This window comes from Anarrhichthys ocellatus, unplaced genomic scaffold (genome assembly GCF_004355925.1).
Source record: "Anarrhichthys ocellatus isolate YVR2014 unplaced genomic scaffold, GSC_Weel_1.0 scaffold62, whole genome shotgun sequence".
NCBI lineage: Eukaryota > Metazoa > Chordata > Actinopteri > Perciformes > Anarhichadidae > Anarrhichthys > Anarrhichthys ocellatus.
Genome location: NW_022280092.1, coordinates 1,493,122 through 1,513,112, shown reverse-complemented (window position 1 = coordinate 1,513,112; position 19,991 = coordinate 1,493,122). Strand labels below are relative to the sequence as shown.

General features: G+C 44.1%; 3 protein-coding genes and 1 pseudogene across 7 annotated transcripts in view; 2 read left to right on the top strand and 2 right to left on the bottom strand.

Moving 5' to 3' along the window:
- rfx1a (regulatory factor X, 1a (influences HLA class II expression)) overlaps positions 1 to 5,473 on the top strand; it is a 15,846-nt gene extending 10,373 nt beyond the window's left edge. For all 4 annotated transcript variants that reach the window (XM_031872175.1, XM_031872177.1, XM_031872176.1 and 1 more), the window contains one exon: positions 5,458 to 5,473. The gene's annotated coding sequence lies outside the window, so the exon portion shown is untranslated. The remainder of the gene's footprint in view (positions 1 to 5,457) is intronic.
- LOC116397049 (far upstream element-binding protein 2-like) lies at positions 2,312 to 9,380 on the bottom strand. Of its 2 annotated transcripts, none has more exons than XM_031872179.1 (18): positions 9,147 to 9,380; positions 8,321 to 8,423; positions 8,052 to 8,111; positions 7,560 to 7,596; positions 7,332 to 7,384; positions 7,139 to 7,222; positions 6,964 to 7,021; positions 6,622 to 6,793; positions 6,371 to 6,469; positions 6,189 to 6,287; positions 5,986 to 6,088; positions 5,556 to 5,677; positions 5,110 to 5,403; positions 4,904 to 5,019; positions 4,721 to 4,800; positions 4,164 to 4,370; positions 3,645 to 3,832; positions 2,312 to 3,519 (listed from the first exon to the last, which is right to left on the bottom strand). In XM_031872179.1, the coding sequence occupies exons 1-18, from the start codon at positions 9,273 to 9,275 to the stop codon at positions 3,511 to 3,513; spliced, it is 2,013 nt and encodes a 670-aa protein (XP_031728039.1). In that variant the 5' UTR covers positions 9,276 to 9,380; the 3' UTR covers positions 2,312 to 3,510. The 2 variants fall into 2 exon arrangements, with proteins under 2 accessions (XP_031728039.1, XP_031728040.1); XM_031872180.1 differs by having other exon boundaries at positions 7,151 to 7,222; positions 9,147 to 9,275.
- A 428-nt stretch (positions 9,381 to 9,808) lies between these two features.
- Positions 9,809 to 13,933, bottom strand: LOC116397017 (GTPase IMAP family member 8-like; annotated as a pseudogene).
- Positions 13,934 to 15,262: 1,329 nt separating this feature from the next.
- The window catches only part of LOC116397016 (ATPase family AAA domain-containing protein 5-like), a 10,397-nt gene continuing 5,668 nt past the window's right edge, over positions 15,263 to 19,991 (top strand). Inside the window, exons 1-7 of the mRNA XM_031872108.1 lie at positions 15,263 to 15,895; positions 16,387 to 16,451; positions 16,552 to 18,290; positions 18,708 to 18,780; positions 18,906 to 19,058; positions 19,501 to 19,621; positions 19,703 to 19,954. Of these exons, the coding sequence (XP_031727968.1) occupies positions 16,401 to 16,451; positions 16,552 to 18,290; positions 18,708 to 18,780; positions 18,906 to 19,058; positions 19,501 to 19,621; positions 19,703 to 19,954 (2,389 nt within the window). The 5' untranslated portion in view covers positions 15,263 to 15,895; positions 16,387 to 16,400. The remainder of the gene's footprint in view (positions 15,896 to 16,386; positions 16,452 to 16,551; positions 18,291 to 18,707; positions 18,781 to 18,905; positions 19,059 to 19,500; positions 19,622 to 19,702; positions 19,955 to 19,991) is intronic.

Genomic DNA, 19,991 nt, shown 5'->3' with positions numbered 1-19,991 from the left:
TGTGTGTGTGTGTGTGTGTGTGTGTGTGTGTGTGTGTGTGTGTGTGTAAAGGTAGCTTCCACAGGAGGAGGGTGCAAAGTTGACCTTCGACAGTAAACGGCTGAATTTAGTTGTTACTAATTCGTTGAATGTGGGAAGCTGTGTTGTTCAGAAGGGAAGAGACATTTGTGAGTGACAGCAGGAGGGTTGGATTTTTGGGTGGGTTCGCCTTCTTTGTGTGTGTGTGAGAGTGTGTGTGTTTTTTTGTTTGCGCTCTGCTTCTACTCCTGGAGGCTGACTGAACATGCTTTTCCATGATGATGATGTGTGTGTGTGTGTGTGTGTGCGTGTGCGTGCGTGTGTGTGAGCGTGTGTGAGCGTGTGTGAGTCATGCCAAGCGTTGACTGTTTTCCTCTGTAGATATCTTCTGAGGCATTCAGGTTTTGATTTTGGGAGACGTGTGTAGATTTCCAGTTTGATTTGGTTTGCCTGTAGAGAAACCGTCCTTGTGTTCTTGGAGTGCCTGTCACAGCTGCTACACACACACACACTTGTAAAAGAAGAAGCTGTGGAACTGGGGCTCCCATTAGTTGCTGCAAAAACCTCTCTCTTTAACTGAACATCTGGTTCCACGAGAGAGGTACTGTATGTGTCATTTATTTTGTTGGTTCAAAGTGCTTCACTCCTGTCCATCCAATAAGTTCCTCTGTGGCCTCATTTTCCTTTAATGTATAATTTTTCCTGCCTTATTTCAATATACTTTTCAACGTGTGCCAAACCTGTGTGCTTTTATCCCACAATCCATTGTTTTTAAATGCTCTATGTTTTAAGGAGGACTGTGCCTGAGTAAGAACAGTGATGTACTTATATTCTACTGTATATTTATCCACTATTTTGAATTTTCTTGTCACTAAGTGAACCTCTTGTGCAGTGTTCGGTGCTGTGTCGTCACACATTGTAAGCAAAGCTCTGTGTGCATAATTGCTTTGTGATTGTACGTCCGGTTATCAATCCTATATCATATCTGATGACTTTCTCCACAAACAGGCCAAGGCCCTGCCTCTTTGCACATATTGAATATTGTCTTTTAAAACTCTTGACAGTTATCTGAAACGATTCTTTTCTCTGAAGTCTTAGGTGTGACTTTTAATGGAGCGCAGGTGTCAGATTTCGTGCGAACATGTGGGGCCGCTCCGTGTGGTGAGACGGTTCTTTCTGCACAGTCCTCCACCGACACTCATCTTACTCGTGTTTCCGCCCTCCTGCCAACGGCTTTGTGTTTTTGCTTCAGACATTCATATTCTTAAACACTGTTCGTCGAGATCGGTTGTCGTAAACATGTCATTTTTTTGGGGGGGATTTTTCCAATACGTCTTTAAAGAGCTGCACTGTTGTCAACAAGCATTGCCTGTTTCAAACCAGCACATCAAGTCCAATGCTACCACAGCAGAGTACATATCACTCCTGTCTTTAAATGATCTGCAGCATATAGAATGGCCATTGTTTACCCGGTAAAAAAAAAGAAAAAAAGAAATGAGTCATTTTTATTGTGCATTGTTTCTCATGTACAAAACTAATTGAGAAAAAAAAAAAAAGATGTTCAGTGGCAGTGTTTTAATGAATTTGGTCTGCTATAAGTATGACTGTGCCTTTGGAGGTGGTAGAATGAAATTCAGATGTTTTTAATTTTAAAGATATAAATTAAAGAATTTTTAAAATTGCACTGCATATATATTTTCTTCCAAGTTCAGCAAAGCTGTTTGTTTCGATCTGTGAATACAGTCAGACAATCTTTGCGGCTAGTAGATAGACAGGGTTGAGGTCTGACGTGCAGCCGCATTCTTAAACTTTGTGTTTGATTAACGGACCGACTTCCTGGTTCACAAACTCACTTATCACTTCTGCTGCAGTGGGACACGAGAATGGAAACAATTATTCTCAGTCTGTGTTGTGAAATTACAAATCAGCTCACGTGTGCAGGAGACTATTACAAATTAAATGTGTTGCCAATTTCAAGTGTGTGAAAACTGAAATGACAGAAATACAGGTAAAGATGTGTAAAACCACAGTACAGTATGTTTTACATGCCATGGGTTCAGTAGCTTGTTTGGGTTTGAATGTCTAATGCACATACAGACGGCTGGAATGACTAAAGGCGTTGGGCCGCCATAATCCTTTCAGAAGAAAATATTTTCGTCAATATCTGTGTTTCATCTTCGCAGGACTGATTCATCTGAAGACTAATAGTGACATGTAGTGGTGATTTGTTGTAACTGTGCTTTAGTTCCGTCTGCACAGAGTTTTGAACACGAAAGACAAAATGTTCGACACATTTTACAGTAATCAACATTTGCCTCAATTTAATTCAGTATCGCTGCTGGTGGTCGTCTATTAACAATATCAACACTGCTGCCAAAGGCAGGCTCACAGCTGCTGTTCAAAATACAAGATTCATACCTGATACATCTCTGGAAGTCAAAACCAACAGCCTTTATATTGCTGAATATATATATGTACATATACAATATATCTTAAAGTGAGACACACTGGAAGACTACATTTCTTTCTGTTGCACACCATAACTGTGGGGAAGGGAAAAAACCATCAACGCATTCTTGTTGGCATCCATAAAACCAAAGATACCAAACATGTTTTACGTCGTGATCATCACACTGGTGGGTGTTTATGGCAGGGCGGTTAAAGGGAAGCCATTTTTAATCCAAGGCCGAAACAAAGATGCTGAACCTGGTGTAAGGCCCAGAACTCCTGCCACCTTAAGAGGACTCTCCTCCCAAATTAACACATTTTCACATAACTGGCACGTCACCATCAGAAGAAGCCGTTCTTGCTCTTTATTATTATTACTTTTCAGTGTTTTTTTTGTCGTCTACCTTCGAGCAGCTTTCAGCAGTTAGTCGTCAGCCCACATGCACGAATCAACACTGTGGAATTCATTTGTACGTATCGTCGAACAGGCTCGTACAAAATACTGCGAGTGAACGCATTCATCACAAGCAAAAGAATCCAGTTGTACACAAGATGAAGTACCATGCGAGCCTCAGCTGAGGGGAAATTAAAAGTCAGGACATTGAGCAAATCAAATACGCTGTAAAAAGGATTTCTACACAATATGATTATAGTCCTAATAGCTATGTGCAATTCAGTAAATATAACACAGGGGTATGAAGTGCTATAAAAATGGGTCTTAAGAAGTTATTAAAAGGAAGATGAGACAGCTTTATTGGCAACCCCTCTGTAATAAAGTACACGTTTCAAGGCTTCCGTGTTCATATATAAATGTATGCGGAAGCGCTGAGGAGCTGTGTACCTGTCTCCCTCCCCTCAGCAGCAAAGCACTAGAATGTTTTGTTCAGTTCTTATTTCTGTTAAAAAGTATCCCGGTGGTGTTTGGTGGTGAGGACGGTTTTTAATTTCCCCTCACAAGAAAATTTAAAACACACGAGATCCTGGCCTCAGGTTCCAGGTGGTCTTCCTCGTCCCGTCTCTCCCACGTCTTACTGCCATGAGCTCTCACTGCGTCTAAAGTACAAACGGTTGAAAGGAGGCACGTCGTTTGTTTTAAAACTTCTCATTATAAACTCTCAAAATGTATTCATGGGAAGCTGTGTGTCGGATGAAAACCTGGCTGTAGCCTCTGTACCGACCTGTCCTTGCTGGGGGGCGGACTGCTGGCCAGAGGCCTGTCCCGTCGGTCCGTAGTACGCAGCCTGCTGCCTGTAGTACTCGGCCCAGGCTGCGCTGTAGTCCTGCTGGCCCCCCGGTGTGGACGCCGCTCCCCCCGCTGCCCCCGGGGCTGCAGCTGCCGAGCCAGGGACAGAGCCTCCTGCCTGGGCTAGAGGTGACGGACAAGAGAGACATGAGCCAGCTCACGACCACATTCATTTAGACTTCAAGACCAGTAATACCTCGGGAACTAAACATTCTGTGCGTCCCAAATCCGCACTACATTCCTCGTTCTAAATCAGGTTTCGAGTATGCAGTGAGGTGCAATGATTGATGGGTAATCTTGCAGCATAGTGAAGAGCCGTCATTCAGTTCTTCCCTACACAGTTCCCTTTGAACTGAGCATGTTTGAATGTTTAAACCACCAAATCATTTCAGCACTGGTACAAAAGCAATCGTTTGAAGATAAAGCTACAGGTGGGGTTCCTGTGCAGCCTCACCCATCTTCTTGTAGTACTCCTCCCAGGCCTTGGTGTAGTCTGGCTGGCCCCCCGGCGCCTGAGCAGGCTGGGTCTGGTCCCCTGAAGTTTGGGCACTTCCAGCTGGGTCAGCGGGGTACTGGGCCGGCACAGTCCCCGACGGCTGCTGGTAGCACTGAGCGTAGTAGGCCGCCCAGGCTGCGTTGGGGTCATTGGCTGCTGCCTTGCCTAGAAAAGACGCAGGGTGGAGGGTGTGAGGTCCTCATAGGGTGAGGGTGAGCCCCTGCTACTGGCCTGGAGACCGGGCTTGGAGACCAGGGGGGAAACAGAGACAGGGTTAGCCAGAGCAGCTTAAGGTCAAGACTTCTGCATCTCATAACAACAGTTCCATCAGTACTCCTTGTTGACCATCCCAGACTTAGAAGAATGAACGCCATTACTCATCTGAAATGACTGGGAGGGCTATACACTAAAACCTCTAGCCTGGAATGAAAGCAGGGTTGAACCGCTTTTGACCAAACATGCTAAAATGAGCAGAAATAAAACATTGAACCCTGAAAAGTCAAACGGTGACTCACTGGGGTCATGGGGCTGCCACTGCTGGAAGGTGTTGCTCCAGCCTTGAGAGGTGTAGTGCTGAGGACCCGGAGGACCACCGCTGAGGAGAAAAGAAATGGTTCATCATTAATAATCTCTCAGGATCATCAACCTCCTTACGTGCCACTGTAAAGCTTTACTGCACATTGCTTGTAGCTACTAACTGCGGTGGTCCGGGTGCCCCAGGCGGTCTGGGGTTGTATGGGTTGGGATTGTAGGGACCCATTGGACCAGCAGGACCCGGTCCACCTGGCCCGGGGCCGACATGACACAAAGGTCCCTGTGGCAGATGACAAGATCACACATCAAATGAAGAAGACCCAAGAAAGGTTTTACTGCATGTAACTAAACAAATAAGAGCGGTAAATGCCTCGATCTTCTCCTCGATGAGCTGCTTAGCGTGGTCGATCTGCTGCGGTGAGCCCCGGATGATGAAAAGCTTGAAGTTGGGGTCTCCGTTGGGGGGCGGCTGTCGAGAGATTTCCACAAAGGCCCCAGTCTGCTGGTTGATGGACTTGACGTTCTCTCCCCCCCGGCCAATCACGAGGCCACACTTGTGGGCGGGAATAGAGAAGGTCAATTCCCCTCCGGGGGGCCCCCAACTGCCTTGTCCCCCACCTCGGCCCCTGTTGCCTGCAGGCATGCCTGGAGGACCTGGGGTACCCTGTGGATGGAGAGAGAAAGCCTCTGTATTAGAACATCATTTACTGCATTTTAGTGTGTGTGTGTGTGTGTGTGTGTGTGTGTGTGTATGTATAGTAGTTTACGGGTGAACAAAAGCACGTTTTAGACATTGTGAGAGAGAGTGATCCATACCCCTTGTCCCTCCTCCCTGACCCTGATGCTCTGCATCAGTTCGTTGATGATCTGGGCAGCGTGCTCACAGCGGTCAGGGGGACCACTGATGTGGGCGATTTTTTCTGGACCAGTCCCGTCATCTGGAAGAAAGATTGAAATCCTCATTAAGCTGTATCTTTGATATCCGTAATCACAGGGGCCCTTGTAGTTCTGAGAATCAACACCCAAACTCAAGACCTCACACAATCCTTTGTAACAGTAGAGGTTCGCAGGCACACCCAGCACTCAGACATCTTTTTCAATAATGCACCTTGAATCAATAGAGAGGCAAAGAAAGAGAGCAAGATGACACCTTCTCTGCACAAACAAACTCATGTGAAGAAGGCACACAAAGGTTATTGCTCTGGTGTCTTTCATTTGCACTTATCATGATCATGAGAGTCATCACCTTGTTTGAACTGTATCCTGACTCCAGCATCATTCTGGATTTTCTTGATCATCTCTCCGTTGCGCCCGATGACCACACCGACCGAGTGTCTTGGTACAGGGATCTGAGCGGGAAACGTTTTCAAATCTTGGATTTGGTTCAAAGACAACTTATCCCACTTTCTCCCCCCCCCCCCCCCCCCCCACACACACACACTAACTCACATCCATGCCTCCTCCCATTCGGGAGCCAAAGTCATTTCTTTCACTAAAGCCACCGTGGTCTCTCTCCCTCAGAATCTCCTGCACCATCTCCTGGGCTTGCTGAACAGGAAAACATGACAATTACAATACACGGCAACGCAGCACCACGCATTCATGTTGACGAGATGACTTCGTGAATGTACCTGGACTTTGTAAGGATCTCCAATAATGCGCAGGGGCTTGTCGACGTTGGGTCCCTGAGAGGCATCCTGGATCAGGATCATCTTTACCCCTGCACGCTCCTGGAACATCACATACATGAAAAATTATGATCGTGTGCATCTTCACGGGAGTATAAAAATCTATATTTTCCTGGCTCCAGTTTTTCATATATCGCAAAATTGCCAAGATGGCCACAGTTTCTAAATGTAAAAGTAACAGCCATGCACTGTACCTGCAGCTGCTTGATAGTCTCTCCTCCTTTGCCAATCACGAGGCCGGCCTTGCCAGCTGGGATCATCATCTCATGCACCGTGCCGTTCTGCCCGTTGGTGGACTCGTGATACGAAGAAGGGGGGGTGCCCCTCCCCCGTGACACGATCTCATCCAGCAGTCTCTTGGCATTCCTGGCCAGGGCAGAGCTTACCAGTTACCCCACATTCATTCTACTACATTATGTTATTAAGCTGATATGATGGCAAGTGTCATTATAGGTAACCCGTTTAAATGAGTACAGAGGGAAACCCACTGAATCATGAGTAATAATGAGCCTATTTCCATTAAGTCTGATACTTACTGTATGGATTCCTGGGATCCCGTGAGAGAGACGCACCTCTCTGGAAGGCCTCCGCTGTCTGGACACACACACACACATGGAGTACATACATTTTAGTTCAACATCTAAAAGGAAAATACTGAATTGTAAACTATAAAAAAGAGATGTAAAGCTGTGGATAAGTGTTTAGCCTCACTTAAGACGGTACCTGGTGCGATCTGAACCTTGCAAGCTGACTCCTGTTGAATCTTGTTGATCTGTTCACCTCCACGGCCGATAACTGGGTTCAAAGAGAGAGAACTTTATCAATAGGGGATCTGTTTGTGTCTTATATTGCAGAAACTGAGTGGCATCAATATGTGTAAAAAACAGAGTTGGTCTGCACTCACTCAGTCCCACCATGCTGTCCGGTATACTGTACTCCTCCGTGCTGGAGGCGGGCCTGACACCATCAGCAAGCGAGGATGACAAGGAAGGAAAAAGAGGCAACAAATCAGGCAATAGGAGACTTTCTAGTCATATTTTTAGCCACAATCTTGTTTATATCCACTGCCATGATACAAAGGCCCAATACTTCTACATAATACACAATCAAACTGAAAGCTAAGAGATCTCACCTTTGTTGTGCAAGAGCAGCTAGCTGTTCACCAATAGCTGAGAAGGGACACCAGAAAAGAGAGAAAGGGAGACAACAGAGCAAAGGGAGAGGTTTTGGATTACTGACTGACTGTGAGACACACACAGAGGAGACAAGGGTAAAGGGGCAAACTACTGGAACAAGAGTACCGAACAACTGGAAGTCTGTTTTAAATAGAGTCAACTGTGAGTTAAATCAACTTCTATTGTCACACAGCACAGCAACCCAACCTAGGATCAGGAGCAGCAGCCAGCTGCTATACAGCGCTGGGGAGCAGTTTGGGGGGTCCAGTGCCTTGCTCAGGGGCGCAGTGCCCAGGAGGCGAACAAAAGTCCATGCCCCATATTTGGCCCGTGATGGGACTTGCAGCGACATTTCGGTTTCCGAGCCAGTACCCACCGACTGAGCTACTGCCGCCCAAAAAACACAAAGCAAAGAGTAAACAGTGCATAAAATAGCGGGACGAACTCACACAATGCATTGGCTGAATCCAAGTCACTCTCTCCGGCCAGCTTCTTGCTCTCCGGTTCATCTGTCAGGTGAGGAAACAACAGATAACTACTGTAAATGTGTGACGTGTCCTTGTGGAACACGTTCTGCATCTACAGCCATCATCAAGTGTGCAATAAAGATGGTGGTTAACATGTATTCATTCAGCAGAAGCTTTTGTTAAATGAGGCACACTCCAAGCCACGGTAGATCAAGGACAGACTGCGCACCGAGCAGCGCGGCCACCAGTACCTGCGTCCTCCAGCTGTCGCTTCTGTGCAGTGAATCCAAAGCCCTCCGATGCAGCGTTGTTTTTCATGGGGGGGCCAGCGTCACCCCCAATTTTAGCTGCAATCTGGAACACAAGTGTAAAATGCACCACGACAATTGAGCCAAGAAAAACAACACTTGTGTATAAGTTACACATTGGACTGAGCATCTTAGCATGGACTGTGTGTATTAAGTACATATTAAAGTTCATATTATGGCCCTATCTTTAGTCTCCATTATCAGTTTCTTAGTATAATCAGTCTATTTTAGTTATTGTCTATGATTTGGCTTTAAAAATTCTATTTATTTCTTAACTATCTGATTTTGTTTTTGTGACTTTTTTTGCTATTCTATCCATCTGTTATTATTATTATTATTATTATACAGATATAATCTAAGACTGTATACAGTCACGTTAGCTTTTACATTGGATTACTATACGTTGATGCACTGTTGCCTTTGTTGTTGGCTACTTTGATGAACTATTATCTGCATTAGTTTTACATCAACCACCTTCACAGGTAATGAAATGAATATCATTTTGCGAATTTCTCTGTGTCTGCATCCCGGAATTCAGTGTAGGTTTGTTAAGGTACACAGTATTTTAGCAACTGTACAAAAAGCATTAACATAACGTAACTCAACGAGCTTAACTGTGCTATTATGACCAACATGAATATAATATAATAATAACATGCATCCTTGTGTTATGTGTCAAGCCGTGTCAACGATGCTAGCCCTCAAGCTAACTAGTTAGCTCGCCCTGCCTCCACAACCAAACACTCTCTTTCCGGTCACATCTCCTCACCTGCCGGGCCCTCTGCACCGCGTCCGCAAACGCGTCTTTTTTGATGCCACCTGCTCCGTTCCCAAGAGCCGCTTGTTCGCCCAGAGGGTCCCCGGATCCGAGTGGCGGTACCGCATTATACTCCGACATGTTGGCGAGCGGACAGGCGAGGGAGAGAGGGCACAAGACCGGGAGCAGCTGCAGCAGCGGGAAGGAAAGTCATGAATCTAACGGGTCAAGGAAAACATCACAGCAGCGACGGCGGCCGGGAAGGTGCATTCCTGTTTTTGTTCAAATCTATGCTATCATTTTAAAATAACACTTATAACACACAAGTCACTGGGGAATGACACAAAATAATTCGTGTTTGCTTTAATTATGTGTTGTTTACAGTTTTTTACACACAAGACAATTCTTTTTTTTAACAATATTTGCTTTCAAACAGGTGATGTTTTGTGTAGCAGCAACACGACCCTTCTGAAAAGTTCGGAGGAACCTAAATGACAAAAATGACCGATCGATCATCCATTTTTTGATCCAATTACATTTGTGAAAGGTAAGTAAAAAAGTTAAAAAAATAAAATAAGTAAGTCATTCACCCCATCATACCTCTTTACATAACTCCATAACTGGTAAAATAACCACATGAATCTTGATTTGTATTAGATATTTATTGAAGAAGACATGTCATTTCTGTATTATTTTTCATATCCACTATACAATTAAAGTATTCCTTAGCTTTTTCCATGATTTTATTTCTTGTTTAACCTTTTTTTTTTTTTACTGCTTTTAAATTATAAACCTGAACAAACACATGTTGTTGATCTGTCTTTGAGTAAGCCAGTAAGCTTTGCTCTATTGGTTCCAACCCAAAGTTTTGCATAATACAGAAAACAGGAAAGACATAAATTCTGCATTTACCATGATAACCTTTAATTAATACAGCTATAGGTTAATCACAGTCAATTATTTCCCTTGAACATAACATAAACCATACATTTAAAGATCATACAATTAGCTGTCCAGACATCAGAAACTAATATCACTGGATATTGATCCATTTTCTTGACATTGTCCAACAGTGTTTGGTAAACAGTGCTTTCCTATTGTGTGTAGCCTATCACTGTCTGTACCTCAGTTTATAGCCTGCTTGTGATTGCTGCATAGTCAGCTTAAAAAGAGTGCCTGCGTTGGGTTCCTACCCTGCCATGGAGAGTGTCTAACGTCATTTTGTCTTTTTCTGGGAAAAACGTAGTCATTGGTGGATGTTGGATGTTGTCTATCAGAAGGCTTTCATCCAACTTCCCCACATAACTGGCCGAGGCAGTCATGCTGCCAACCCCAGAGGTGACATCCGAGTTCTCGACTCCACTGCTCAGCCATTCGGACACCTTGGCACGTGCTCTTGGTCTCCAAAATGTGCTCCCAACTTCTGAGGGAACATCTCCGCTCAGTGAAAACAGAAGTTGAATGGTGTGATTCACAACAGCAGTGCACATATTTACCATTTTGAATTGCTATAGAAAGAAAAACCCTGATGGAGTAATATCAGACTCACTGCTTGGAATGAAGGCTCCGTCGAAGCTAGCTGTCATCTTTACAGATCGTAGCGGTGGTTCCTCGGGTTCTTGTGCCACGGCTTTCAACATCCGGTCTATCAGCTCCTGCTCCCTGCTGTCCCACTCCTGCCAGGTCAGAGTTGGTTTCTTCTTTTCCCCCTTTTTGCCTTCAGCGGCGAAGTAGCAGCCCTTGTTTCATGTTATCATGACAGTCATTTTGTGGTACACCTCCATGATTGGAAAACCATCTCCAAAACTACTGCCGCTGACAGCTTGGTATCTGTACCCACACTTTTCCACAAGCCGCTGGAGGGCTTTGCCTTGTGCGGCGATGTGCTCCCCAACGGACCTGTGATTGAGCCAGTCTGCCCAGGTGAACATCACCATGCAGTGTCTCCAGACTCTCTCACCGAATGGCATCAAGACCTCGACAACTGCTTGGTAGGAATTCTCTGTAAAGGCTTTGGAAATGGGAACCGCTAAGAGAAAAACGTGGGGGCCCGGAGCACACATGGAGACGCTGCGCAGAACTTCACCCTTGAGCCAGTCGCGTATCGTCGAATCTGTTAACCAGCCTGGAGCCTCAACGACTGAGACGTTTATTCCAGACCTATTTCTTTCATGTTTCACACACGTCGTGGTTTCTTGCTGATCTTGGAATTCCTAAATGGGAAAACAATAAAATATAACCACAATAGGCATGACAAATTCAATGTTATCCTCCCTGGCCCTGCTCCGAGAATATTTCAGTTTAGGCAGTATGCTTGGTTACCTTCTTCAGCCAAGTTGAGTCAAATAGCTCTTCAAAAAGGATCCTGTTTCCTACCATACTCTTCCCCGAGTCTTTTTCAGCCAACAATTACAACCCTCATGTCAATGATTGGCTGCTTCTCCCCTGGAAAAATGTTTTCCATCAGTAACAGTGATTGAATTAATCAAAAATGATATGATAATTGTTTGATTACCTCTAAACAACTCTCTTAGTATTCTTTCTTGTCTTTGGCTGGTTTGCCGAATCCTTTTGGCCGTCTTGTGTCCCGCCTCTTTCCTTGCCTCCATCTGCTCCGTACGGCCCAGGTCCACTTCATAATGAGGGTCTTTGTTTCCTGCCCACATCTCTTCAATCTTCTCGAGGAGCTCCGTCACCTGCGTCTCATCGCTGCGCTTCGTGTTGTCCAGGACATGGTACATGTTCCCGCACTTTTCCACGAGCCACTGCAGACCTTCCTCGCTCTCGATACGCTCTTCCACGGTCTTCACTCCCAGCCAGTCCCCTCTAGTGAACAGCACAATGGTGTGCTTCCACACTTCGTCTTTGAACAGACTCATGTGCTCCTGGACTGCTCTCCGGTACGATGCGTTGAACGCGGATGCCAGGCCGACCACGGGGAGCACTGCGTGGGGTCCGGGAGGGCAGAGATGCATGCTGTTCTCTATTTCAATTTTATCCATCTCACAGATGTCCTGAAGGGTGCTGTTGTAATACCAGCCGGGAGAATCGACCACTGTGAGCTGCCTGTCTGCCACCATGCTGTGGCTTATCTCACAGAACTCTGTTGTGTGATCAACAGCAAAAGCATCTTTTCTCAGAATGTTGTTGCCCGCTGAGCTCTTGGCTGACCACTGTGCTCCGACCATCACTATTCTTAAATGTTTTGGGGGGGTCTTGCCATCTATATAGAAAGGGGAACCAAACAATGGTCAGGCTTGTAATTTTGTGTGTCCTGGTGGTATTTTTCAGGTTAACCAACAAGTTGTTTTTGTTGTTTTCTTTTGTATGTGTTTATATATATATAAAACAACTTTTGGCTGATATATCATTATCATGTTTTTAAAACTCAAATATTGATTTCAGTATCTGCAAAAGAATACAGGTTAAAATATGAATCAATGGTGCTTTATGCATGGCACAATAAATCAAATGTATTGTTTGTTGATTAGACTCACCTTCAATCAGGGCTTTGAGTTTCCTTCTCTTTGTCTGCACTTTGGCAAACCTCTGAGATGCTCGATCAACCATTGCTTCTATTTTCTCTCTCACAGCTTTTCCATCAGCACTATCAATAGAATAGTGACCACCGGCCTTTCAAGAAACCATTGCTTCTATTTTCTTAAAAAGCATTTGGACTTGAGTGCTATCCTGCTTGTCGTTGATTTTGAGAACATGTTTTCGGTTTCCACATTGTTTAAGGATCATCTGAAGTGCTGGCCACTGACTGATTTCGTATTCCAATTCTTTGCCACTCAGCGGACCCTCTGCAGTAAACAGCACAATGGTGTGATCAAACACTCCTTTGTTGAAAAGATGCATGTGCTCCTCCAGCGATCATGTAAAGATCTCAAGAAACATAGAACCGGCTGGAATGACGAGAAGAAAGGCGTGGGGCCCCGGTGGACACATGTGGACACTGTTCTTTATTTCTATCTGATCTAGCTGTGGCGTGTTGTCTCGTGGGTAGTGCCACCACCAGCCTGGAGTATCGACCACAGTGACGTGTCTGCCATGTACCTGCTGCTGCCTCACAACACTCTGGGCAGTTCTTCTGTGGGTCTCAAAAACACTTTTACCCAGAATGATGTTGCCAGCTGCACTCTTATTACTGGGGCTCCCGGTTAATTCTCTTCCACCTACCAACACAATCCTCAACTCTGGAGAGTGGGGACTTTGTCCTGTAAGAGAGACACAGTAGTCTTTATATGTCCTTTATATAACACTATGTCAGAATCAGAATCAAGGGATTGATTGATTGCCGAGGTAATTCAATCACTAGGCGTGTGTTTTCTGTAAAGGCATGAAGGTCAAATTTACAGCAAGACTGATGTATTAGACTGTGTACGTAATAAACGTAAACTGAGCATATGAATAAAAACTATGTCAATACAACAGTATATCCACTAATACAAAGAAGTATTACATTTTAGTAAAGTTGAATTTAGTTCAGTAGAAATAGCCTACATCACATTTATTAGTTTTAACATAAATTCAAAAGCCTGAGTAGAGACAGAAGCTTCAAGTTAGCTTCAGCTAAACACCTCATTTAATTACTTCTTCCTATAGTAACAATGTGTAGTCCCTGTTAAATAAACTAAAATAAACACTTTATTCTTAACCACAGTGTCCGGCCCAAACAATTGCACTAGATGTTGCGGAAGCGCATTATTGTCCAAGGTTTATGAAAGAGTCAACTTACCAGAGGTGGAACCAGGAACTATTTTTTGCATTGATGCTGTTGACTTACTTGCTTCCATTGAGTAACTCTGTTAATAATACTATGGCCAAATCACTCTGCAGCACCACATATAAAGTTTGTAAAGAGGAACCTAGGTCTGAAATATGAGCTATGAGGAAAAGCATCCCTCACATCACATGATACCACTACACCTCCCTCAGTTTCACCCGGAGAGGAACACCAAGCATTGTTGAAAATGTAGGGCGTGACATGTTACTTTGGACTTTTGTCTGTTGACAAGGTTTGAAAGTGGTGCTTGGAGTGCACAACTATGCAATAAAATATATGGCACTATTATATCTTCGTAAACTCTCCTTTAACAGGAATAACGTCTTAAAATTACACAGACTTAAAATTACATCCTCTGGTAACTATTGATGTTCTTCTTCATTTTTTGGGGAAACTGACCTTTGGTGAGTTTTCATTTGATCTATACAAATACCGAACCTTTTCACAAGGTTAATGTGTCACTTTGGTGGGCAAGGTTTGGTAAAACTGTTGCTACAGAGTTTCGTCACATACAGACACTAACTGATGTTACTGTTGTTGATGACCACAGGGTCAATCTACCCTGTTCAAAATGTTAAGCAGTTGGACTAACATGTTTGTATTAAAACTTCAAAAGTATCACAAATCATATGGCAGTTCAACGAAATGAGTTGTCCGCTGAGAATTTCATGTAATTACTAAATGATTTGGCGATTTATCAACCTGACGATTAACAACAAAGTAATTGGGAACTATTTTTCTAATTGATTAATTGGTTAAGTCCTTTTTTAGGCAGAAATACCAAACATTTCCTGAATTCGAGCTTCTCAAATGTGAGAATACAATTTGATGATTTTATCTGTTTTATGTCAGCGTAAAGTGAATATCTTTAGATTTTGGACTGTCGGTCAAAACAAGACATTTGAAGACATGACCTTGAGCACGAGGAAATAGTGGGGGACAATTTTGGCTATTTTCTGACATTTAACAGACCAAGCGATTAATTGATTAATTAAGAAAATGATTGTAACTGCAGCAATTTTATGCTGTTACCAATAAAACAATCACAGCCTATACTGCGGACAGTTAAATATATTCCATTTGCACTATTACCACCATTCTACACTAATATCCCCAATCCATTGTCCATTGTTATTGTTGTTTATGTTCATATTCTTTCTTTTGTCTTTAATGTCCTTGTTTTTGTATTTTTCTTGTTTATTTGTGTATTCCATGTATGTATGTTGAGAGCATTGTGAAAACCGGAGTCAAATTCCATGTATCTGTACGCATTATTCTGATTCTGATATAGTTGTATTGCTTCCATTGTAATTTAAATGTATCTTGACAAACACGTGTTAATATACTGTATGATGATAAAGTATGTCATATTTGTGATCACTGGTAAAATAACTGACTATTCTGTGTTGAATTGGCTTGGCGCAGCCAGCAGAGGTAGCTGTCAATTTTTCCTCTCCATCAAATGCAGAACCACACGCCATCTTTGTTTTGGGCAAACTACGTCAGTTCGACGACGGAGCCATTTTCCTCCCCTGTGATTGGCTGAATCCGGTCTCGATGAACGTCACGTATATTTGGCGCTCTTCGTTTCTCGACCGGTCTGGCGCGTTTTTAGAAAGAGCAACAAACTGTCAAGAAAACATGAATTTTGAATTCCTACTCGGAACATTTTGGAAAATACCCTCGTAAGGTTTTTCCAGTTTAATGTTCAGTATGTTCGTGGCTGACATGTTGGAGACGTTTGGACCAACTGTTGGACGCGCGAGGAGCGGAGCTGCTTTGAGAGTAGCATCTACCGAAGTCTGCTAGCTTGTTGTTTTACAGTGACGTCCATATGTCTGGTGGCTCCACACTGATGTCCGCCGCACACAATGAACTTTGCGTCTGTTGTTTATCCACACACTCGGGGAAGTGAATAGGAAAAAGTCAAGAAGACGAAGTAGCAGCAAGTTACACTTTCACTTTTTATCAGGTGAGTGTTTTCCTCCACCTTTTTTTGTCATTTTGCACAACAACTGTAAGTGCTACAGGGCGCCATGTTTATAATACATGTTTATGTAGGTCTCCCTGACCCCTTTATGAAATTCTGTATATCAACATTTTTATCCAGACTTTGCTTCACCTGAACTCTTAACTCCCTGCTTAGTATGGTTTTAATGCCGTTTTATAGGCTGTTTACAGTGTCAACAGTGTCTAATAAATGGATAATAAACTATGCTGTACCTTTTTTGTTGTAAATATTCAAATACGGAGTGTTGAGGTTTTTAATTTTAAGTGATACAGCTTTAAAGGTTGTTGAAAACTAAAGGAATAATTGAGCATAACACTATTGTTATGGAACTTTTTCCTTTATTTGATAACTCCGGGATAATAAGTTTACATGGCATGTAACCTAGACCACTGTGCTATTTGGATAATAATACTTAATGTCTTCATTTACATAATGTTTACCTTTCGCTGTAGGTCTCTTTAAAAGTATGGCTGGTGTTGTGGCGATGGCATCCGTCATTGAGGACTTTGACACCCAGGTATGTCTGTGACACTGATTTGGACCTTTTTATATAGCATTCAGTAGTGGTTGCAAAATGTTTTAATTTATTTATTACGTGCTTTGACTCCTTTTTACAGCCTTGCAAGAAATCCCGCAAAGATGGAGGCAGTCATATTGTCAAGACCATCACAAACTATTTCTCTCCCGTGCCCAAGCCTGTGGAGAAACCCTTTTCACCGCCTCGCTCCAACAACATCGCCGACTACTTTGGCCGGAAGGCGCCGTCCTCTAAAGAAAAGACCGGCTCCCCCGAACAGTTGAAGGAGAACTGTCGGACGTCTGAGCTCGCAGAAAAACGCACAGGCCCAGAAGCGTCGGTGAAACGGCAATCTCAGAAACGGAGGAGAAAGGCCAGCAAAGCTGCAAGGAAACTTGTGGAGGCTGAAACCTTTAGCTTCGCAGAGGAGGCGAGCTGCCTGATTGTCGAGAAACCACGTGATGGCAGAGACTCGGCAGCTGAAGCAGTCGGCAGCTGTAGTCTTCTTGGCAGTGATACAGCGGCCCTCGTTACCCAGCTTAGTGCTGAGGCTTGTGCCACTGAGACTGTCGGCGATGAGCAGGCTGAAGAAGATGGTCCCGAATGTGGGAACAAACTTATTTTGGAACTAAACGGTATTGAATTGTCTCCAATTGTACCGTCAAAAGACAAAGCAAAACAAGTCAAAAACCGGAATTCAAGGAAGGCAAAGCATTCGGAACCAGAGGAGAAGGACAAAGAGAGCTCCTTGTGTGATGTCAGTATGGAGGTCAATGTGGATGAGGCCTCGAGGTTAAACAACAGCACAGTCACCATCTCCTTCGAAGAGTTTGTGCGGAGCCACGGCGGTGGTGAAGAGGACACGGGAGATGAACAGTGCAGAGACGGCGAAAGTAAAATCACAACAGAGGCAGAAGATATGGACACTGACCAGTTGGACGTCCCTAAAGCTGAAGAAAATGTCGATTCTGCAGAGCCACCGTTTCACGTCTCACCCCGAACCGTCACCATCCAGGCTGAAGTGCATGTAATCTCACCCAAACAGGAAGCCGCCATGGCGGGGGGGAGATTAGCTTCCATCTTCAGCAGGAGAAAGGGGGCGATGAGCCCTGTGTCGTCTCCTCGCGTGGAGGCCGAACACCAACTTCCTGCTACGACTCCGACTGTTAGGCGTAGATCCAACGTGGTTCTTCAAGAGGAGGATCTAGAGCTGGCTGTGCTCGAGAGTGACTCCATGCCCAAGTGCAGCGAGGCACAGAGGAAGCAGTTCATGGCGGCCTTCAAACAGCCCAGTCTGGACGCCTCCAAAACCAAGCCTGCTAAGAGCCAGAGCAAGCAGAAGCAGGCTGGGGATGATGCGGACAAATTTGCTGAAGAAGACGCTGTAATTGCACCCGCTGTTGAGCAAGTCCCTGCTGCCTCTCAGGAAGACAAAGTAGTTAAAAAGAAACCAGCAAGAAAAGGCAGAAAGAAAGCTAAAGAAGAAGATGAAGCCATCACCACACCAGCTGATGCTGTGGAAGAAACGGTGGCCGCAGTTGTTGAGGTTGATGATAACAGAGAGGAGATAACAGAGATCACCTCAACTCCCTCCGTCCCGGCGGTGAGGAGGTCCAAAAGAGAAGCTGTGGTCCGGCAAGCGCCTGAGCTCACCCCAACGAGCCCCGCCAGAAAAAACAGGAAACGCAACGAGTCGAAGGACGACGCTGCTGCTGCTGCTGCTGCTTCACCCAATCACAGCCCTGCAAAGATGTCCACCCCAAAGATACGCAAGTCCAAACGCACAGTCTTCGTAGCAGAGATGGTGTGCCCACCTGACACAAAAGAAACCCCGATCAGGTGACACATACAGTTACACGTTCTATGAAGGACATTTTGGATGCATGTATACATTCAGTTGCCAGTTTATTGGGTACAACGAAGCTGAACTAATGCGCTCTAATACAACAGTCCTGCATTCATGAAGGTTATAATGCTACATTTGTTATTGAAAAGGTGTTTATTCAACTATGGTCATTTTGGAGGACTGAATTTCATTATGCAGCGAGTTGTTTCCTCTCTTTTGCGTACCCTCGTTAATATGAATGGGGTGGACAAAATATTAGAAACACCTGTCAGTAACGTAAAGCAATACAGTTCAACAGCACCACAAACTACATTCTCCAACAGTTAGCTACCCAATAAACTGAGTGTGTATGAATGTATTAATGTGTAATTGTTCTTTTTAATGTTGTAATTTAATGTTTTATTTTTCAGGATTAAATTTACTAGAGTCCATAGAAGCGTTTCCACGGCCAAGCCTGAAAGTGGCATCAACTCTTTTGCTAAAGTAAATATATTTATTACAGATTGGACAAATTCTAAATGTAATGAATTGCTGGACTAACATGACAAGGAACATTTTAAATATCATCATTACGAGGTGATGAATGGATGCCTTTTATTATTTTTCAGACATCAAATGACTCCAAAAAAAGGAAGCAGGCCAAGAAGCTGGTGGAGAAAGCCAAAGTGATCCAGCGGAGTAAAAAAACAGCCGTCAAGGAAAAGGACACGTTGAGGCGTTCGTCACGAGCTGAGACCAAGAAGAGCTACTGTGAAGACGAGGTAATGTTAAAGATGGAAGATGAATCAGAATGAATACATTATCAGAACAGTAGGAACATTCAGGCTCCCTCGTGTGGCTCAAAGGTGTACTGCAGATATAAATATTGAATACAAAATTATGGGAGAAATTATACAAATTTGTTGGGCGACCTTAATAAAGTCTCATGAGGCCCCCCTAGTCTTTGGTAATGACTGCCGTTGTACATTTCCTCTGTCTTGTCATTCAAAAATGGACCCATAAAGTTTTAGCGATTCACTAATTTAACAACAAATCTTTGGCGTAGCTGTGGTTCTTCTCTCAGACCCTCGTATTATCTTGTACTGTTTAGTTTTTGTCCGCATTGGCACAATGGGACACGACCACAATACAACACAAAAGTTAAGTGTTGTTTTTTTCTTATTATTATTATTATTATTATTATTATTATTATGTGGTTTTCAGGATTCTGTCATCTGCCTGGAGGAGGACCAGACAGAAAAGAGTAAAACCCAGAAGCCTCTACGCAGCCTACATGAAGTTCTGGGGAAAGCGTCTGTTGGCAAAGACACCAAGACTGTCCCAGGTAACTCTAAAAAAATCATCATTTGCAGTTTAGCGTTTTCTAGAACTCTCATCTAATGGTGCTGTACTTTCTTCCTCACAGTCTCCAAAGGGGCCTCGCTGGGCCAAGAGAAGACCACTCGGAAGGCGTCTGTGGTGATTTCCATCTTTGACGACAGCAGCTCTGAAACCTCTCAGGACGACGAGCAGTTCAGAGCTCGCAAAGAGTTCTTGAAGAGCGGCCTCCCCGAGTCCTTCAGGAAACAGATCGCGAAGACGGCCGCCAGCAGGGAGGCGTACTCTGTCTCCTCTTCCTCCTTTCAGCCAGTTCTTCACATGAGGCAACCATCACACGGTAAGCTGGTCCTTTTATTTATTTATTTATTTATTTA

What these genes read in the sequence shown, in the direction of transcription:
- LOC116397049 (XM_031872179.1), bottom strand. Translation starts at nt 9,275, where the DNA reads ATGTCGGAGTATAATGCGGTACCGCCACTCGGATCCGGGGACCCTCTG. An exon ending in AGACTATCAAGCAGCTGCAG is followed by an intron (nt 6,470 to 6,621) that starts GTACAGTGCATG and finishes GTGATGTTCCAG; the next exon opens with GAGCGTGCAGGGGTAAAGAT. An exon ending in GTGGCAGCCCCATGACCCCA is followed by an intron (nt 4,371 to 4,720) that starts GTGAGTCACCGT and finishes CGTCTTTTCTAG; the next exon opens with GCAAGGCAGCAGCCAATGAC.